The sequence below is a fragment of the Saccopteryx bilineata genome, chromosome 3, assembly GCF_036850765.1.
Source record: "Saccopteryx bilineata isolate mSacBil1 chromosome 3, mSacBil1_pri_phased_curated, whole genome shotgun sequence".
NCBI lineage: Eukaryota > Metazoa > Chordata > Mammalia > Chiroptera > Emballonuridae > Saccopteryx > Saccopteryx bilineata.
In genome coordinates this window covers 314,138,482-314,158,364 of record NC_089492.1, presented here as the reverse complement: position 1 = coordinate 314,158,364, position 19,883 = coordinate 314,138,482, and the positions used below count along the sequence as shown (strand labels likewise).

Here is a 19,883-nt window from a genome sequence, read left to right as displayed (position 1 = left end):
TCTCTCTGACTCTCTCTCTGTCCTTGTAAAAAAAAAAAAAAGAAAGCTGTTCTTTTCCAGGTCTCAGCTCTGCTGCTTTTTGTTTTTGTTTCAATTTATTAAGTGAAAGAGAGAAACAATGATTTGTTGTTTCACCTATTTATGCATTTGTTGGTTGATTCTTTTATGTGTCCTGACTTGGGACGGAACCCACAACCTTGGTTTATCAGGATGACGCTCTAACCAACTGAACTACCTGGCCTGGGCTCTTGGCTCAGCTGTTTTCCATGCATAGTCACGGTCTTTTCTTTTTTTCTTTTTTTTTTTTTTTAGTGACATAGAGAGACAGATAGGGACAGACAGGAACGGAGAGAGATGAGAAGCATCAATCAGTTTTTCGTTGCAACACCTTAGTTGTTCATTGATTGCTCTCTCATATATGCCTTGACCGTGGGCCTTCAGCAGACTGAGTAACCCCTTGCTTGAGGTGAGCCTTGCTCAAACCAGATGAGCCCATGCTCAAGCTGGCGACCTCAGGTCTTGAACCTGGGTCCGCCACATCCCAGTCTGATGCTCTATCCACTGCGCCATCGCCTGGTCAGGCTAGTCAGGGTCTTTTATCTCCAGTACCCTCCATAGTACCAGATTTCTATCCTACCAATTTAGTAATCCCCACTAAAAGGGAGTGTCCCTTTCCTACTAGTTTTAGCAAAAGCCTCAGATATAATTCTCATTGGTCAGGAATTCCACACCTTCATCTCTGAGCCAATCTTTGTGGCCAAGAGGTCAAATCCTCTGATTGGCCAGGACTGGATTAGTCTCACTCTGAACCATAATGACTAAGTGTAGGAGATTCTCTATAAGAAAACTTGGGGCAGGGGGGAGCTGAAAGAGGGAAAGAGGTTGCTGGGCAAGTGAAATACAGTTGACCCTTGGACAGCACTGGGTTATGGGCACTGACCTCCTGAGCAGTAGAAAACCCGTATGAATCTACAACTTGGCACCAACTCCACAGCTCCATCAGGGTGCCTTTGGCCCTGTGCCCCTACCTCCTCGTGGTTATGACTCTTCAGTGAAGTGCCATCTCTGAAACTTGTTGATACTGAAAGTTGGCTCCCCAGGCATGGGACCCACCCAGCCATTTGTCAACAAACGCAGTGGTACTCAGCCTTATATGAGCAACTGGGAGGGGTGGGGAAAGGCTGGTGAAACTCCAGCCTACCCTCCTGCCTCCTGGGCGTACCTGTGCCCACAAAGAACAGCAAGGGAAGCTGAGCCTGCAGAAGAGTGGGTGTGAGGGGGCCTTCCTGGAAGAAACCTCTTCAAGACTAGTTATTTTGCTCAAGGAAGAAACAGCGACAGGGTGTTTGCGGAGGGAAGGGTAGTTGGTTGGAGAATTTTACAAAGCAAGTTAGTAGTAAAGCTGGCACTGAAACCCAGCGATCCTGGCCCCCTAGTCTGGCCCCAGATTGGGGAGAGGAGGACAGAAAGATCTAGAGCACCCTTATTATGGACCTACTTGTCCAGCTGACCTAACATATGTTATCTGGAGGTCCCAGCCTGGCTTCCTTGCTGGGTAGCTAGAGGCAAATAACCACGCTGTGCTCAGTGTACCTTTCAGCGAAATGGTGATGGTGAGAGTGTCCTCTTCATGAAGTTCTTGTGAGAAATTAGCTAAGAGAAGTCAGTCAGTTCTGGATCTGCCAGTTTGTAACTGTGACTTTGGGCCAAGTCACTTCATCTCTCTGTGCCTCGATTTTCTTATCACACACGGGTCTGTGTGGGTTATATGAGGTAATACTTGGAGTACAGTGTACACTTAAATCAGTGGCTGACACACAGTAAGTGCTAAATACGTCTAATAGTATTATTACCAAGGCGTGAACACCAGTCAATGAGAGTCTCCAATACTTGAGACCTTGCCCTCCTGGGAGGAAAGTTCAGGTGTAATGGCGGCTGGGGAGGGAGGGCAAATCTAAGGGGTCTTCTTTGCTAGGAACCTCCCAAGGTTCTGCCCCCAGCCGATCAGCTCAGCGCCTCCTCGCCCTTGAGGAACCGGAACGGAGGGATTACAGGCGCTCAGTGGCACCCCCTCCCTCGGCCTCCTGCCTCCCACCCTCACCCCCACACACTGGGAGGCCTCACCAAGCTCCAACGGGCAGCCCAAGGAATGCGAAGAGGTAGGTGGGGGTGGGGAGGAGCGGGAGCCGCCGCAGGGGAGAGACAAAGGGGCCGAGTCAGAGTGAGAGGCACAAAGACGGGAGGAGGCTGGGAAGATAGGGAAGTGGGACAAGGACACCGGGCGGGGCAGGCGGTGTCTGGAGGCCGGACCCTAGCCCAGCTCAGCGGGAAAGCGGAGCTGGGAGCCGGTCTGTGCCGCCCCCTGGCGGGCGGGCGCTCTAAGGAAGTGCGGACTAGACGTAGTAGGACCCGGGTATGCACCGAAGGAGGAACAGACAACCGGCAGGGGCAGGGGCAGAGGCAGTGAGAGAAACAAGAGACACTGAAAGAGAGGCACAGAGACACACAGAGACAGAGACGTACACAGAAAGAGAGAGAGCCAGGGGTAGATACAAAGAGGCAGAGATACAGAGTCAAAGGGATGGAAAGAGATACGGGGACAGTGGTAGAAAGAAAAAGTCCAGAAACAAAGTGATACCTAGACGTCAGGGATGAAAGACTCAGAGATAGAGAAAAAGACGGAGACCCAAAGATAGAGACACAAAGAAGGAGGCACTAAGGGAAAGAGAGAGAGCTAGAAAGAAAAAATGTTGCGACGCCCAGAGTCCGAGGTAGAGATTAGAAAGAGAACAGGATACGCTCAGAGGCTCCCAAACGTGAGACAGACACACGGTGAGGGGGAAGAACAGAAGCTGAGAGGCGAAGATGGGAATGGGGGTCTTAGCTCGAGGGCGGGGCTTCAGAGGGGGCGAGCCTATGAGAATCCCCATGCCTCACGCAGGTGCGACAAAAGGGCCTGAACTAGTGCTCAAAGAGGGCGGGATTACAACTTTCCGCGGGACCAAAACCGGACGTTCGGTTCTTGGGAAGAAGCGGAACTGACTATTCAGGGAGAAGATGGATGGGGGCGTGGCTTCACGGAGGTGGGAGGGGGCGGAGACGGCCGGGAGCTCCGGAGCCGGCGTGACAGGACCTTACTGGAGCCACCAGTGTACCGGGAATAGGTAGGGCGCTGAGTGAGTGTGAGGCTCCTCGGGAAGAGATGAGGCGTACTTAGAACGCAAGGAGGAGGGGCTTGAACACCGGAATGGGTAGAGAGAATTCTGGGGGAGGGTCGATCATAGAGTCCCCGGAGGGACGAACATGGAATCCTGGGGAGTGGCAGGTGTAGAATCCAGGGAGGGGGCGGGTGCAGAATGCCGGAGGGCAGGGAGTGTAGAATTCTGGGAAGGGGCGGGGGCTGAAAGCTGGGAGGGCCCGGCGTCGAACCCGGGGAGGGACAACATGGAATCCCAGGAGGGGGCGGGGCCGGAGCCCGGGTTCGGCTTGGAGGGGAAAGCAGGGAAGGGGGTGGGTCCTGTGACGTCAGGCAGTCCGAACAACCGGAAAGAAGCTAGGGGCCGGGGGCACGAAACCGGGAGAGCCGTGACCGAGATCAGAGCTGGGAGAGAAGAACGCAGAGGAAACCGGCCGGGAGCCGGGGTCCCTCAGGCACCTGATCGCTCGCCCAGCCGATTGGCTCACGCGGAGTGGCCCGCAGGCCCCCGCCGGGCACCAGTCCCTCCCCGGGCCCCCCATGGCCCGGGCCGCAGCCCTCCCGCCGTCGAGATCGTCTCCTACGCTGCCGCTGCTGCCGTTGCTGCTGCTGCTGCTTGGAGAAACCGGTGAGAGACCGTAGACGGCCCCCTCCCCTTGCGGACCCGCCCCTCCCCACCTTCTGAGTGGGAGAAGCCTGGGCACCCATCCCCACCCCTCCCCCAGTTCACCGAGCCCCTGTCTCGCGCGCCCTTTTTCTGATTGGCCCCACCGACTCCGACCCACACACACCCGTTCTCTCTGAGACTCCAGCCCTTAACCTCTGCATCCCTCTCATCCCAACACCCTTCCTAATCTCAGCTCCCCAACCTACGCTGGACCTCCGTTATCCCCTGCCCCTTCCTCAGACCCTGACGCCGACAGGGTTAACTCCGAATCCTCTCGCTCGCCCCCTCCCCACCCGGCGCCGTTCTGTTCGTCTGGATCTGGATTTCCGTCTCCGTTTCCTCGCTCAGGAATGTCTCCCACTCCCCTCAGCAGGAGGGTCACGAGGACGAGGCGAGACCAACCCCCAGCCACCATTTTTTGTTTTCCCAGGGTCGGGCGTCTGAGGCCCGGGGAGAGTTGAGTGCACGGGGCCAGATGTGGAGGTCCTCGAGAGGGGCGGGGAGCTCGACTTTCCGTCCCTTGGAGAGACGAGAATGAGAGTTGGGGCGACCTGGGGAGGGGCCTCGGGAAGCTGAAGCCTCTGACTCCTGGGTCCCCCGTAGAATGAAGGCTGAGGGCCGTTTCTACTGAGCTTCTGGTAGAATTGTGACCCGGGGCTCTGTCTCCTGGGTCTCAGGTAGAACTGGGGCGGGGGGTGCAAGAAGCTCTATGTTGTGGGCTTTGGTTTTGTGGGCTTTAGAAGGTCTCCTGAGATCCAAATATGCATTTGTGCAGGGACTCTGCCTTTTGGGTTAATCGAGGGCTGGAGGTCCTGCCAGGAAGCCAGAGGTTCGGTCGGCAAGGTGGGCTAAGAGGCCGAGCCCCCCAGGCTGGGACCTTTCCCTTTCCTGTGAGTTGTCGGTTGGAACTTCCCAGGGGAAGTTTTGCCGGTTTACTTTCACCGAGCCATAGCTGATACCGGCGGGCACTCTCTCGGCTCTCAGATTAGGACTCCTGAGTTTCGGGACCTTATCTTTTCTCTAGTCGAGCCTTTGTCCTCCGAGCCGCTGCGGGAGGTAGAAACCCGGAGACGCCGCCCTAATCCCCCGCCCCTCCTTCTGTTTAGCCCTCTATCCCCCAACGGTGGGGGAGGGGCACGGCCCCCTGAGGAGGGAGGGACTGGGAGGAAACAGGTGAGGCCGGCTGTGGCCCCGCCCCTTTCAGGTGACCCGGCTGTTTATTCCCAGCTGGAAGCTCAGGATCTGGGCTTTCCCAAGCGTTTGTCCGAGGGAATCTTGGGGGACCCTTGGGTCACCCCTCTGGCCTCATTTTTCTCAGCATGTCTCTGTGTTGTCTTCCAGCCTTGACCTGGAGCTAGGTACTGCCTTTTCTATTCCCTGCTTCTCCTTTCTGTGTCAGAAATAGGGACCTGCTACCTCTGGGGGACTGGCTCAGATTTCACCCCACGTTGAGCCAGTCCTTGACTTGGTGCTTGATCTCATGGAATACTCTAGATCACCATAGAAGACAGGTCTTGTTCCTGTTCCCATTTTGCAGATGAGGAAACAGGCTTAGAAAGGGCAAGCCACAGTCCCACGACCCACAGCCAGTCCCACCCTGGGAAGCCAGACTGCAGACTTCTGACTTTTCTTGGCCCTGCTCTACCTGATGGGCTCCAGAAGGTGCCACTAAGCCTCCATTTCCTCCTTTGTTTAATGGATCACAGCCCCTTCCTGGCAGAACCACTGAGAGGATTCAGAGGTCCCACTGATCCCATGTGAAAGCTCTTAGCACCTGGGGAGGGCTTCCCCTTCAGTGACCCTCCACCCTTGTGCCTTTGCTCTGTGTTTTTCTCTGACTATTCCTCCCTCCCTCCCTTTCTCTCTCTCTTTTTTTCTCTCTCCTTCCTTCCTTCCTCTTGCCTCCCTCTACCTCCTTTCTTCTTCGTCTCCCTCTTTCCCTCACTTTCTCTCCCCCTCTTCCTCTCTTCATTTCTCTTTCCCTCTCTGTCCTTCATCTGTCTCCATCTCTGAGTTCTTTCTCTCTTCCTTTCTCTCCATCTCTCTCTCCTTTGCTCCGATCTCTGTTTACCTGTGCCCGGCTATTCACTTCCTTCTCTTTGGTCTGCACAAATGAGGCTGCATCACGCGGGCCATCATCCGGGCCGGATCCCTCCCCAGCTTGCACTGCCCATCCATGTCAGCCAGGCAGCTCTTTGGTCATGGAGGGGGATGGGAGCAGAGGTGACTGCAGGCCTGCTGTCTCTTCTCATTAGGGAAGGGAGACAGGGCTAAGGGGGTGCATCTGCTCACATACTGGGGAGAGGAGAGGGAGAGAGGGATACATGGAAAGGAGAGATACAGGAATGGGGACAGAAGCCAACAGAGGGAAGGCAGCAGAAACAGATTTAAGGATGTGGTCGGACACATAGAGGAGTGGAACTGAGAGATGGGGAAAGGATGGGGCAGAAAGACATTGGATGGGGCAGAGAAAGGTAAGGGGAAGGGAGCTGCACTGAGATCTCAGGATAAAGGCAAAATAGCGTAAGAAGAAAGACTTAGAGGTTTGTGGAGTGGCAGGAAGCCCAAAGGAGCCCCTTCATGACTAATGGAGATGTTATGACACTGTGAGGTCAGGGCACAGGATCCTCCAGGCCAGCAGTGTGTGGGAGCCACAGGGAGTGGTGGACATGGGAGGGAAAGGGAGTTGGGCACGCTGGCCAGCTCCCCTGTCACCGCCTGGGACGCTGTTACATTTTTAATGTCCCGGAGATACAGAGAAATGAAGCAGGAGAAGGAGGAGGGACCCAGTGAGAATGCCCAGGCAGAGACGAAGCGTGTCAGAAATGTGGAGAGACATGGTGTGACCCAGGAGACGGAGATCACACGGTCCGAATCAGAAACAGAGACCCTGAAAGATATGGACCAGAAAGTCTTGACAGATTCGAGACCCAGGAAATCGATGCAGAGAGCCTGATTCCAGACACTGGGAGACCCGGACCCAGAACTCCAAGACCACAGATGTCAGAATACAGAACAGAGGAGAGAGTATGGGAACAGCTAAGGGATGTGTATATCTTCTTGGGCCACTGAGAATGTTTTGAAATTGATGGTGCTAATGGATGCACAAATCTTTGAATATACTTAAGCCATTGAAATTGTACACTTTAAATGGGCAAATTGGGCAGTCTGGGAATATATCCCAATAAAGCTGTTAGAGAATATGAGCGATATCGAGCAGGGACCAGGGCCTCCTGGGATACACAGGTAAGAGCGACAGAGCCTGTGAGAGACAGACAGAGACCAGAGCCCTTGGGAGTACAGGTTTGGACCCTAAGAACTAGATGCAGAGAGACAAGATCAGAGAAACAAACATTTAGAACAGCATTTGAGAGGTCCTGTCTGAGGGGCTCAACTAGGAAGAGCCGCCCTAGACTTTCACCTCCAGAAATGTGAGACCCCCACAGTGGAGGCCTTCAGGGCGTCAAGTCCCTATGGAAAGGGTAGACGGGTGCAGAAATCCAGGCCGAGGCAGGCAGTCCCATATCCTGACGGATGCTCACCCACTAGACCGGCTTTAGGATGTACACTGTGTGGGTGGGTGCTGTGATTAATGCAATTAATTAATTAACGAGGTGGCTGAGGCAGCAGCTGAGGCTAGTGCTTAGAGCACACCAGTCTTCAAGGCTTGCTGGATTCTGGCCGCGCCCTATGGGAGAGGGCAGGTCATACTGGGCTTTATAGGTCTGGAAGGGGTAAGCCAAGTCCTAAGGAGTCAGCTGGGTCCGAGCCCAGTCTCAGACCTTGAAGGCCAGAACCCCAGCCCCCTCCTTTTCCAGGGTTCCATAAGCCACTGTGTCCCTTCATCTCTACCTTGACCTACCCTTCCCTGAGTCTCAGGGTCTCAGGTTCTGTGTCCTACCCTCCCCCCCAGAAGTTTTCCCTTGGGCTTACAGAATGCTCCCCACTCTGCCACCACAGGAAGCCTGCAGGCCCAGGCCACAGGGAAAGGAAGCGTGTCTGCAGACCCAGCTGACCCACCTCATGAAGCTGTCATCAATCTGGCCTCCTGAGGGAAGCTGGTGTTCCCGAGGTGGGGCTGGCCATGTTCCGGCCAAGGTCAGAACATGGGCACCTGCCCAGCAGCATGCTGGACACAAAGGTCCTAACTTTAGGATGGTCATCCTCCTGGCTTTATTTCTCCTGCCTCCACCTGAAACGCAAAACATCTGGGCATCAGCCCACATCCTGTCCCCCTCAGCCCCACAGCCTGTCAGTGTCCATGTCTTCCCAGCCATTCCAATCCCTGAATGTGTTCCAATCCAGTTTGTCCTCCATCTGCATCATCCTTACCCTGGTCCAGGTACCTCTTTTTCCCCTGGGTCCCAGCCCAACTCCATTCTGCTGGCTCTTTCCAAAGCACAAATCTAACCATGTTTCTCCCTGCCTATAATTCTCATGGCTCCCCAGTGCCCTTAGGAAAAAGCCTGAGACTTTTGATCACTCAACCTCAGCCTGTGCGATCTAGTATACTGTTGATTTCCCATCCTTGTCTCATTCATTCAACACATTCATGGACCTACAGTGTGCCAGACACTGCTAGGCTCTGAGGATGCAGCAGGAAACCAGACACAGAGAACGGAGACCCCTGCGCTCCGGCACTGGTATTCTAGTGGGGAAGAAACATCAAGTGCTAGAAGAAAAATAAAGTTTTCTTGTTATCATCAGGGTGGTAAAGATCCTGAAGGAAGATAGGGAGGGAGCTGTGGAGACACACACGGAAAGAGTTTTCCAGGATCAGGGAACAGCAATGCAGAGATCCCAAGATGGGACTTGCCTGGTGTGTTTGAGGAACAGTGAGGAGGTCAGTGTGGCTGGAGCACTGTGAGCCAAGGGGAGGGGCCGGGAGATAAGGTCAGAAAGAGGACGACCACAGACCATGCAGGGCTTTGTGGACCACCATAAAAACGTAAGTTTTTTTTTTTTCTGAGTGAAGAGAGAACCACAGGAGGGCTGAGAGCAGAGAAGGGACTTGACCTGCTGTAGCTTCTAACAGGACCCCTCTGGCTGCCCGTGGAAACAAACTATAAGAGGCAACTGCTATCCTCTGTGCGGGGAATGCCCTAGAAAGTAGGTAACAGTGGATTAGACCAGGAAGTGGCCAGTGCAGGAGTCAGAAGTGGGCTGCGTGTGGATATATTTTGAAGATGTAGCTAAGAAGCTTTCCTGATGGATTGTGTGTGGGTGAGAGAGGACTCAAGGATGACTCCAGACTTCTGATCCTAAACCTTTTACTGAAGTGGAAATGCCTAAAAACTAGCCTTAATGCCACAGTGGCTGAGCCATCATTGATTCAGAATTAGAAACAGAATGGGAACCTTATACCTGCAGGATCTTAGAGCCTAGTCAGGGAGGGAAGAGGTGTGTGGCCATCTGGGACAGAGTATCAGGTGTGAAAACTACCTGAGGAATTTGCTGTACAAGAAGATAAAAGTGGGGTGTTTGGGGCCCTGGCTGGTAGCTCAGTGGATAGAGTGCCACCCTGGCGTAAGGATGTCCTGGGTTCAATTTCTAGTCAGGGCACACAGGAGAAGCAACCATTTGCTTCTCCTCCCACCATTTCCTCCTCCTTTCCCCTCTTCCCTTCCTGCACCCAGGGGCTTGATTGGTGTGGGACCTGATTGGCATGGCCTTCGGCGCTGAGGATAGCTAGGTTGGAGCATATCAGCCCCAGACGGGGTTGCCAAGTGGATCCTGGTCCTGGCACATGTGGTAGTTTGCCTCACTATCTCCCCTCTCACCTTTAAAAAAAGGGGGGGGGGATATTTGTTTGTTTTTTGGGTGGTTTTTTTTTTTTAATCTCTGAAGCTGACAGTGCTGAGATGCCAGTCTAGGTATAGGAAGGCAGCCTCCCTTAGAAGAAAGATGGAAGCATCTTGTAATTACAAAGGGCCTGGAGAGGTTGTGGGGCTCTGTGGGCCTTGAGCTTGGTTTCTGCTGGAAAGAAATTGGGTTTTCTCCTCCAGAAAGCCCTCCCAGCCTCCCTCAAATGGGTCAGGCCCCTGCTTTGGGTTCTTCCCCACTTCCATTACTTCCAACCCACCCTGTTCAGTCTTAACGTCATCCTTGGTAATAACTTCGTACAATATTTATCTTCCTCACTGGAATGTCAACTCTGGGAAGACAAGCGCCTGATTCAGCCTGGCGCTTCCGTCCTCCCGCTTCCGGCACAGAGCCTGATACTCGGCTGCCAGTACGTGTTGAGCACCCACCTACTACTCGCCAGGTCCTGGGGCAGGCTATGCCGATACAGGAGGGAACAGGACAGACAAATAAATCCCTGTCTTCAGGGGCTGTTTGCTGAGTCACTACTTAGATTTGCATGGAACTGGAAAGAAGGGCTGGGGAGAAGATTCTTGCAGGTTCTGTGCTCTCCCCTCCACTACAGTCCTTCAAGTTAACACTTTTATCCACACCTTTTCCAGCCCCTTTCGCTCTCTGAAAATCCATCTCTGTCCAGTTCCATCTTCCCCTCAGACCCCCCTCAGTTTAAGTTCAATTGTTCTCCAACTGAGGGACCCTCAGTGGCTCCCACTTGCCTTGGTCCCACCCTCCTCTGCTCTCTGTAGCTCACTGGCCTGCATGCTTTTTCCTGACTTGAGTGTCCTTCCTTCCTCACCCAGCAAGAAAGGGTAGAACTTTTGGGGCCGCCACGTGGGTGAGGGTCCTGGCACCTGAGGGAAAGGGGGCACCCTAGCTTAGCTCCACCCAGCTGTCCCCTCACTAAGCCCCATATCTGTTTGCCTGGATTTTGACACTTGAGCTCTGTACCTTTGTGTGCTGCTAGCTCACTGCAAAACAGCGCGGCAAAGGCCCGCAGTGAGCACAGCCGGGGGTGGGCGCTGAGCGCCTGTGCTCACAGTGCTTCCGGCCCTGCGGAGACTTAGGGGAGACAGCCAGTTTGTGGAATTGTCACAACAGACCATGCAGGGCAGTTTAAACATCCCCATTTTACAGAGGGAAGATCTTAGGTTCAGAACCAAGGTCACCCACCTGGAGAGAGCCGGAGGGAAGCCCACAATGCTCTGCCCCAGAGTCCCACACTTTTGAGACTAGTGCGGCTTCCTTAGAGGGGATTCCCAAGGTGACATGCTTGGGTTTGAGTTGTGGATATGTGTGGGCATTTTATGAGATTGTGTGCTGGGCACCCTCTCATTATGGTTTCTGCGTGAGGCCAAAGGCTGGGTCAGAGAGCTGAGTAGCAGTTGCCCCTTGAGAACAGGGTGTGTGCCCTTGACCTTGCATTGAGGCTGATTATCAAGGGCCACTTATAATTATACTTAGCTGTCTGTTTATTTAAGAAGCACTGGTCTCATATTTCCTGTGGCCTTGAGCCAAGTGTTCTACAAATATTCCCTAAAGTTTATAACAACCTCCACGAGGTAGGCACGGTTATTATCCTCATTTTATAGCTGAGGAAACTGAGGCACAGAGAAGTTAAATGACCTGCCCAAGATGCCACAGCCAGCAAGTGGCAGAGCCAGGATTCAAACTCAGGCAGTCTGTACCCTCAGTCTCCGTGTTGTGCTGCCTAGCACAACAGAGAAACATTTTTTTCCTGGTCTTCATTAAAAGTGAGAAAACAGCCTGACCAGGTGGTAGCACAGTGCATAGAGCGTTGGACTGGGACGCAGAAGATCCATGTTCAAAACCCCAAGGTCACTAGCTTGAGCGCAGGCTCATACAGCTTGAGTGTGGGGTTTCTGGCTTGAGCTCAAAAGTCACTGGCTTGAGCCCAAGATTGCTGGCTTGAGCAAGGGGTCACTCGCTCTGCTGTAGCCTGCCTCCGCACCCCCCCCATTCAAGGCACATATGAGAAACCAGTCAATGAACAACTAAAGAGCTATAATGAAGAATTGATGCTTCTCATCTCTCTCTCTTCCTGTCTGTCTCTTCCTATCTATTCCTCTCTCTTTGTCTCTCTGTCTCTGTCACACACACACAAATTGAAAATAAAAAAATAAATAAAAGTGAGAAAACAAAAGATAAGCTGAGAAATAAACATTGGGTTCACACAAAAACTTGTATGGAAATGTTAACAGCAGCTTTATTCATAATCTTCCAGAAGTGGAAACAACACAGATGTCCATCAACTGAACAGATAAAATAAAATGTTGTCTGCCTGACCCACAGTGGCACAGTGGATAAAGCGTCTACCTGGAACGCTGAGATCGCTGGTTTGAAATCCCAGGCTTTCCCAGTCAAGGCACATACGGGAAGCAACTATTAGTTGCTACTCTCCCTTTCTCTCCTCTCTCTAAAATTAATAAATAAAATCTTAAAAATATTAACAATAACTTCATAATAATTTATAATATAGTTCAGACTCAAATGTCCCTAGTTTTCCTCCCAAAGCATGTTTCCTGACTGGCCTTTTTGGAATTGGAACTTCGTGAAGGCTTGCACATTGCATTTGGGGCCTGCGTTTTCCCATGCAGTCCCCTCAGGGATGACCCTGCCCACCCTACAGGTGTCCAGGTCCTTCCCCCTGACCTCTCTCTTTGCTCTCTCCCCAGGCGCCCAGGATGTGCGAGTTCGCATACCCCCTGAGCTGCGGGGCCGCCTGGGAGACACCGTGAAACTGCCATGCTACCTACTGTCACAAGGGCCTGAAGGCAACGTCTCACAAGTGACGTGGCAACGCCTGAACCCATCTGGGGACATCCAGAGTGTGGCGGCCTTTCACCCTTCACATGGTTTCAGCTTCCCCAGCCCACAGTTTGGCAAGGAGCGGCTGTCCTTTCTCAACATGGGGCAGAGCCCTGGGGCCAGGCAAGGCTTGGATATGCGGGACGCCACGCTGGTCCTCCAGGGGCTGAAAGTAGAGGACGAGGGCAATTACTCCTGCGAGTTTGCCACCTTCCCCCAGGGTACCAGTCGTGGGGTGACCTGGCTCAGAACCATAGGTGAGTAGGGCCTGTGGCAGGGAGATGGGAGGGGCACAGTGTGGGAGAGCCCCCTTGCTGGTCTATTTCTGTCTCTGGTTTCTCCAGTCTTCAGTCAATCAAGTAGCAAATATTCATTAAGTACATACTGTTTGCCAAATGCTGTTCTATACGTTGGGGATATATCAGGCAACAAGGCATTCGACAAATATGTATTGAGTACCTACTATGTGCCAGGCGCTATTCTAGGCTGTAGGGAAAAAGCAGTGAGTTAAGACACCTCCCAGGGGTGCCAGAGAGTAAGTAAAAATAAAAAGAAGAGTGAGTCATGTGGTTATAGGCACTGTGGACATTAGAGAGCAGCAGGTTACAATTTTCGCTAAGGCAATCTGGTGATATGAGAAGGAGCCCTGCAGGTCCATCTAAAGGAAGAGAGTTTGGGCAGAGTGAGTGTCAAGTGCAGAGGCCCTAAGGCAGGGTATACCTGGAATATCTGAGGAAAAGCAAAGAAGTCTATGTGGCTGGAGATGCATGACTTGGGAAAGGTCAAGATCAAGGAATGATGGATATAGACAGCCTCACAGACCATGTGAAGACTTTGGCTATTGACCTAGGAGAAGAGCTATGGAAAGTTCTGAGCACAGGAAGGTGTGATCTGAATTGGGTTTTCACAGGCTCCTTCTGGCTGCATGTTGGGGGTGAGAGTGGAAGCTGGGAGACCTCAGAGGAGGTGACTGCATAAGTCTAGTAGAAGGTGATAGCAGTTAAACCAAGGTGGATGCCCTGGTCGGATAGCTCGGGTAGAGTATCCTCCTGAAATGTGAAGGTTGTAGATTTGATCTCCACTCAAGGCACATACAGGAACAGATAGGTCTCTCTCTCTCTCTCTCTCCCTCTCTCTCTCTCTCCCTCTCTCTCTCACTAAAATCAATAAAAAAATTTTTTTTAATTGTCAGAGAGAGGGATAGATAGGGACAGGCAAGAACGGAGAGAGGTGAGAAACATCAATCATTAGTTTTTCATTGTGCATTGCAACACCTTAGTTGTTCATTGATTGTTTTCTCATATGTGCCTTGACCATGGGGCTACAGCAGATTGAGTAACCCCTTGCTCAAGCCAGCGACCTTGGGTCCAAGCTGGTGAGCTTTGCTCAAACCAGATGAGCCCGCACTCAAGCTGGCGACCTCGGGGTCTCGAACCTGGATCCTCTGCATCCCAGTCCGACGCTCTATCCACTGCACCACCACCTGGTCAGGCAATAAATAAATTTTTTTAAAAAATAAGTAAATGAAGGTGAAGGCAATGGAGGGGAGTGGGAAATAGTTTAGAAGTAAAGCCAAAGGAAGCACCAAAATGTAGCACTCACAGTAGGAGACCCAGTGGCCTTATGTGTATAGAATGGTCAAGTCCTGAGGTATAGGAAAGCCACCATGGGCATCCAGCCCCAAGCAGAGAGGTGATGCACAGCAGAGGGAACAGCGTATGGAAAGGCTATGATGTGTGCATGAGCTAGGCATGTTCGGGAACAGCAGGGAGGCTGGTGGCAGGGGCGTGAGTGACCCTCAACAAAGCAGGAAAACCAACAGGGCCAGACTTACAAGCTGAGGCGAGGAGGCCGGACTTGTCCAGAGCCATGGAGGGCTTCAAACCACAAGAGCACTCTGATGAGATTGTTAAAATTGTTCAAAGATAAGACTGGGGGGCATTGAAGGGGAGACAGAGATGGAAGCTGGGAGACCAGATGAGAGAAGGTGTTTGCGTGGAGGGGGTCGAGAGCAGCGGGTGGAATATAGGTTACTTTGAGGAGATAGTGGGACCTCGTCCCTGCATTGAGGAAGGAGGTTTAGGGAGGATTCCAGCCTTCTGACTCCAATGGGAGGGTGACTGGCACAGCCACTTAGTGGAATGGGGCAGAATCAGGAAAGGCAATTTTTTCAAAGGATGCTATTTCTTGCTAAATCCTGGCATGCCCCTGGAATCTCACCTTTTCCTAGCAACTTCCCAGAAGCCGTGTCACTCAGCCGCAGAGAGTTAGAGGTCTAGCCTGTACATTCCCCAAGTAAACACTTCTCTTTTTAAGGAGCTGAAACCACGGTTACTTCACATAACTCAAAGCACAGCTCTTCTCCCCCCACCCTTCGCAAAGGTCTCTCTTGTGCAATCACTTGTTCAAGAGATACGTAAAGGGCACCTATTGCAGCAGGAGTGCAGGGCAGCCAAGATTCTGCGCTCTTGGAGGGCGCCGGTGGCGTGAGTGCCACTATCAAGCAAGAGTCAGATGTCAAAAAGTTTCCTTGAGGAAGTGAGGCTGGGATCTGGAGGAGGAAGAGCAAGCCAAGGAGAAGGAAGGCCAGAGCATTTCCAGTGTGTATGGTTGCCAAGCCCCTACAGTGGGTAGGAGGAGGGGCAAGGTGGTGAAGGGAGGAGTTGGGGGAGTATCTAGCTGTCAGAAGACATTTGGGAGGGTGATTAGGGAAGAATGTTATTCAAGAGGATGGATGAAAAGGGCAAAAAAATGATGAATTTTGGGTTTCTTCATGCTTTTTATCCCACTTCAACCATCAAAATCTAATGGTGGTCGCCTGACCTGTGGTGGCACAGTGGATAAAGCATCAACCTGGAATGCTGAGGTCGTCGGTTCAAAACCCTGGGCTTGCCTGGTCAAGGCACATATGGGAGTTGATGATGCTTCCTGCTCCTCCCTCCTCCTCCTCCTCTCTCTCTCTCTCTCTCTCTCTCTCATTCTCTCTCCTCTCTAAAAATTAATAAAAGTAAAATAATAAAAATCTAATGTTTATTATAGTACAAGAAGGTCTTTTGGCTGGACATCTGAACCACATAGTTGTGCTTTGGCTTTTTTCTTTTTTACAGAGACAGAGTCAGAGAGAGGGATAGACAGGGACAGACAGACAGGAACGGAGAGATGAGAAGCATCGATCAGTTTTTCATTGCAACATCTTAGTAGTTCATTGATTGCTTTTTCATATGTGCCTTGACCGTGGGCCTTCAGCAGACCGAGTAACCCCTTGCTCGAGCCAGCAACCTTGGGTCCAAGCTGGTGAGCTTTGCTCAATCCAGATGAGCCCGCGCTCAAACTGGCGACCTCGGGGTCTCGAACCTGGGTCCTCTGCATCCCAGTCCGATGCTCTATCCACTGTGCCACTGCCTGGTCAGGCTTTTTTTTTTTTTAATATTTATAAGATATTTATTGCCTTCCCTGGCTGGTTTGCTCAGTGGTAGACCGTCGGTCTGGCATGTGGAAGTCCCAAGTTTGATTCCTGGCCAGGGCACACAGCAGAAGCACCCATCTACTCCACCCCTCTCCCTCTCCTTTTTCTATATCTCTCTCTTCCCCTCCCACAGCCAAGGCTCCATTGGAGCAAAGTTGGCCCGGGCGCTGAGGATGGCTCCGTGGCCTCCACTTCAGGTGCTAAAATGGCTCCAGTTGCAATGGAGCAATGCCGCAGATGGGCAGAGCATCACCCCCTAGTGGACTTGCCAGGTGGATCCTGGTGAGGGCCTGTCTCTCTGCCTCCCTGATTCTCACTTCAGAAAAATAAAAAATAATAATTTAAAAAAAGATATTTATTGTGCTGGCTGGTTGACGCAGCAGTAGAGCATTGGCCCAGCGTGTGGATGTCCCAGGTTTGAGTCCCAGTCAGGGCACACAGGAGAGATGACCATTCCCTTGTCCCTTCTCTCTATCTCTCTTCTCTTCTTGCACCATGAATCAGTTGGAGTGAATTGGCCTCAGGTACTGAGGATGGCTCCATGGCCTCATCTCAGGTGCTAAAATTGCTCAGTTGCCAAGCAGTGGAGCAACAGCCCCAGATAGGCAGAGCATCATCCCAGAGGGGGCTTCCTGGTTGGACTCCAATCAGAATACATGTGGGAGCCTGTCTCTCTGCCTCCCTGCTTCTCACTTAAGAAAAAAAAAAAAGATAATATTTATTGATTTTAGAGAGAGGAGGGAGAGAGGGAAGTTAGAGGAGTGGGAGCTTCTCCTCTGTGCCTTGATCAGGCAACTCAGGGTTTAGAACCCGCGACCTCAGCATTACCCACTGCACCACCACAGGCCAGACTGGCTTTTCTTTTCTTTTCTTTACTTATTTATTTTGTATTTTTCTAAAGTGAGAAACAGGGAGGCAGAGAGACAGACTCCTGCATGTGCCTGACTAGGATCCACCCAGCAAGCCCACTAGGGGATGATGCTCTGCCCATCTGGGGCGTTTCAACGTTGCAACCGGAGTCATTCTAGCACCTGAGGTGGAGGCCATGGAGCCATCCTCAGCGCCCAGGCCAACTTTGTTCCAATGGAGCCTTGGCTGCTAGAGGGGGAAGAGTGGAGAAGCAGATGGGCGCTTCGGCTGTGTGCCCTGACCGAGAATCGAACCCGGGACTTCACACACCAGGCCGATGCTCTACCACTGAGTCAGCCGGCCGGGGCCTATGGCTATTACCTTTAAATCTCAGCCCCTTCCAGGCTTTTGGACACTCTGCTTTTCCAGCGGAGCAGAACAATGGCCGTAAATTGTAATGGCTAACACTTAGGTAGAGCAGTGAGCGCCAGGCACTCTTCAGTTTATTTGGATGTAATTTTATTTAGTCCACATGACAGTTCTATGGAATAGATGCTTTTATTATCCCCAGTTTGCAAAAGAGGAAGTTGACGTACAGATTTGGGAAATGACTTGCCCATAGTCATGAAGCTGCTAAGCAGCAGAGCTGGGATTTGAACTCAGGCATTTGGGACTCCACTGCTGATGTATTTGTTGGATGACTGCAGGTAAGGAGTGACTACCCACTTTGTTCTTCTTCCAGCCCAGCCCCAGAACCACGCTGAAGCTCAGGAGGTCACACTCAGCTCGGGGCCTGTCCCTGTGGCCCGCTGCGTCTCCTCAGGGGGCCGTCCACCCGCCCGAATCTCCTGGCTCTCATCCCTGAATGGGGAGGCCAGAGAGAGCCAGGCTTTGGGGCCCCTGCCTGGCACCGTCACTGTCACCAGCCGCTACACTTTGGATCCCTCGAGCCAAGCCAATGGTGCCAAGGTCACCTGCAAGGTGGAGCACGAGACCTTTGAGGAGCCAGTCTTGCTGCCTGTGACCCTCTCTGTGCGCTGTGAGTGCATCGGGGTGACTGCACCCTTCGTCCTGTCTACCCTGGCTGCTCTAGGGCACTGCCCACACTGTCCCTAGGTGTGTCTGCCTTGGCCCTCTGAGCCAAATGCCACACTGCCTCCCTGCCTGCGTCTATACGTCTACACTGGCTCCCCCAGAAAACACCCACATGCTGCCCCCACACTGTCCACGCTGACTTCGCAAGGCTCTGTCCCTGCCGCCACAGTCAGTGGTGAACACAGCCCCCAGCAGTATCTTCTCTGGCCCCTCACTGATCATGTACTCTGAGTCCACACTCAGAACTGCCCAACCCAACATAGTCTACACATATATAGCCCCATTCGCACTGTTTATATTGACTCTCGTGGGATCTCTACACCAACTGCTGCCTCCCAGAGTGGTTCCCATCAGCCCCACTGGGCTTTATCAATACTGACCCCTTCCAATATGTGCTCTGCCAGCTCTCCCAAATACTGCCCCCACTGACACCCTCGCTGTGACCCGTGCAGGCTTCGCTTGGCGCTCTTCCCAGGGGCCCTGCCAACTAGTAACTTTAGGAGCTCTTTTAGTCACCCTCCAAACACGCTCTCTACCCCAACATTTTTTACAGTGCTCCCCAGGCAGTGCCTTCTGTTAAAGCGAGGCTTACGCAGGTTCCCTTACGTCCCCTGGGAGTACTGGAAATAACACCCTGTCTCCAGTGGCTCCCTCAGGTTCGGCCTGTGCTGAGAAACGCCTTCTCACAGTGATCCAGTGGTGTCCCTGGGCAGTGTCTGCTGGCCTCAGCAGACACAGCCCGGATGGCCTGGCCCTGCCAGTCTCCACCTCCTGCCATCCCATTCCATTTCTAGAGAATTGCATCTGTCTCCTTGCCCATGACCCTTTTTGGGATTCCCCCGTCTCTGAGCCAGTCCCCCCATTTCCTCCAGACCCCCCAGAGGTCTCCATCTCCGGCTATGATGACAACTGGTACCTCGGCCGTAGTGAGGCCACCCTGAATTGTGATGTTGACAGCAACCCAGAGCCCACAGACCACGTCTGGAGCACGTGAGTCCTAGGTGGACCTGGACTCCTGGTGCGAGGGAGGAGGGGCTGGGGGTCCTAAACACGAGTCCCCCAAAAGGAAGGAGCTGGCAGTTTGGGGTCTCAAGAAGTGTTGGGTCCCTAGAGCTTGGCTTCTGAAGGCTCTGTCATCAGGGACCAGGCCTGTGCTCCTCGGTGGACCCTGCTGTCCCCCTCACACGACACCCACATCCTCCAGGTCTTCAGGCACCTTGCCAGCCTCAGCAAAACCCCAGGGCCCCCGGCTGATCATCCACTCGGTGGACAGGCTGGTCAACACCACCTTCATCTGCACCGTCACCAACGCTGTGGGCACAGGCCATGCCGAGCAGGTGGTCTTCGTTCGAGGTGAGTGGTCTTGGGGCGGCATGTGATGACCGGGTCTGCTGCCCCAGTGTTCCTCTCTTTGGGCTCTGCAGCTGCATTGGGGGAGGCTGTGCCGCCGGTGGGGGCGGGGCGGGGGGGTCCAGACCCGCCTTTCTGATGGGAGAAGAGGTGTGGCTTTTCTCTCACGTTCCCAGGTGGGATGTGGATTGGCGTGACAGGGGAGGTGTGGGCAGAGGAGTTTTGGAGGTTGAGGCCTGTGCTGGGAGTTTCCTGGAAAGTAGAGGCCTGGGAATGTCCTTCAGGAAGAGTCACGGGGACATCGCCTTGGGCCCCAGCCAGTGAGACACACCCACAGAAGCACACCGCTACCAGTTGGAGAGACACATGTTGGGTAGCTAGACAGAAACAGATTCGTGAGGTACAGTGAATGTTGGTCATTACCATTTGGAAGCTATGTTTAGTGAATGTTGGAACACTTGTATTTCTAGAATTGGTACTTTGGAAATGGTAACTAATGGTGAAATGGGTCTGTGGGTGGAAAGTTCTCCGGGTCTCCCTGGTGTGTGAACACAGAAACACAGGCCCCATAA

The 19,883-nt window shown here is 52.8% G+C and overlaps 1 protein-coding gene across 5 annotated transcripts in view; it reads left to right on the top strand.

The window, feature by feature from the left end:
* The first annotated feature begins 1,949 nt into the window (after positions 1-1,949).
* The window catches only part of NECTIN2 (nectin cell adhesion molecule 2), a 29,091-nt gene continuing 11,157 nt past the window's right edge, over positions 1,950-19,883 (top strand). The window contains exons 1-5 of one of the 5 annotated variants that reach the window (XM_066271847.1): positions 1,950-2,159; positions 12,419-12,808; positions 17,609-17,905; positions 18,834-18,951; positions 19,166-19,314. In XM_066271847.1, the coding sequence (XP_066127944.1) occupies positions 2,150-2,159; positions 12,419-12,808; positions 17,609-17,905; positions 18,834-18,951; positions 19,166-19,314 (964 nt within the window). In that variant the 5' untranslated portion in view covers positions 1,950-2,149. Of the gene's footprint in view, positions 2,160-3,087; positions 3,165-3,492; positions 3,825-12,418; positions 12,809-17,608; positions 17,906-18,833; positions 18,952-19,165; positions 19,315-19,883 lie in introns of those variants that run through there. The other 4 variants (XM_066271850.1, XM_066271846.1, XM_066271848.1 and 1 more) reach the window with 4 other exon arrangements.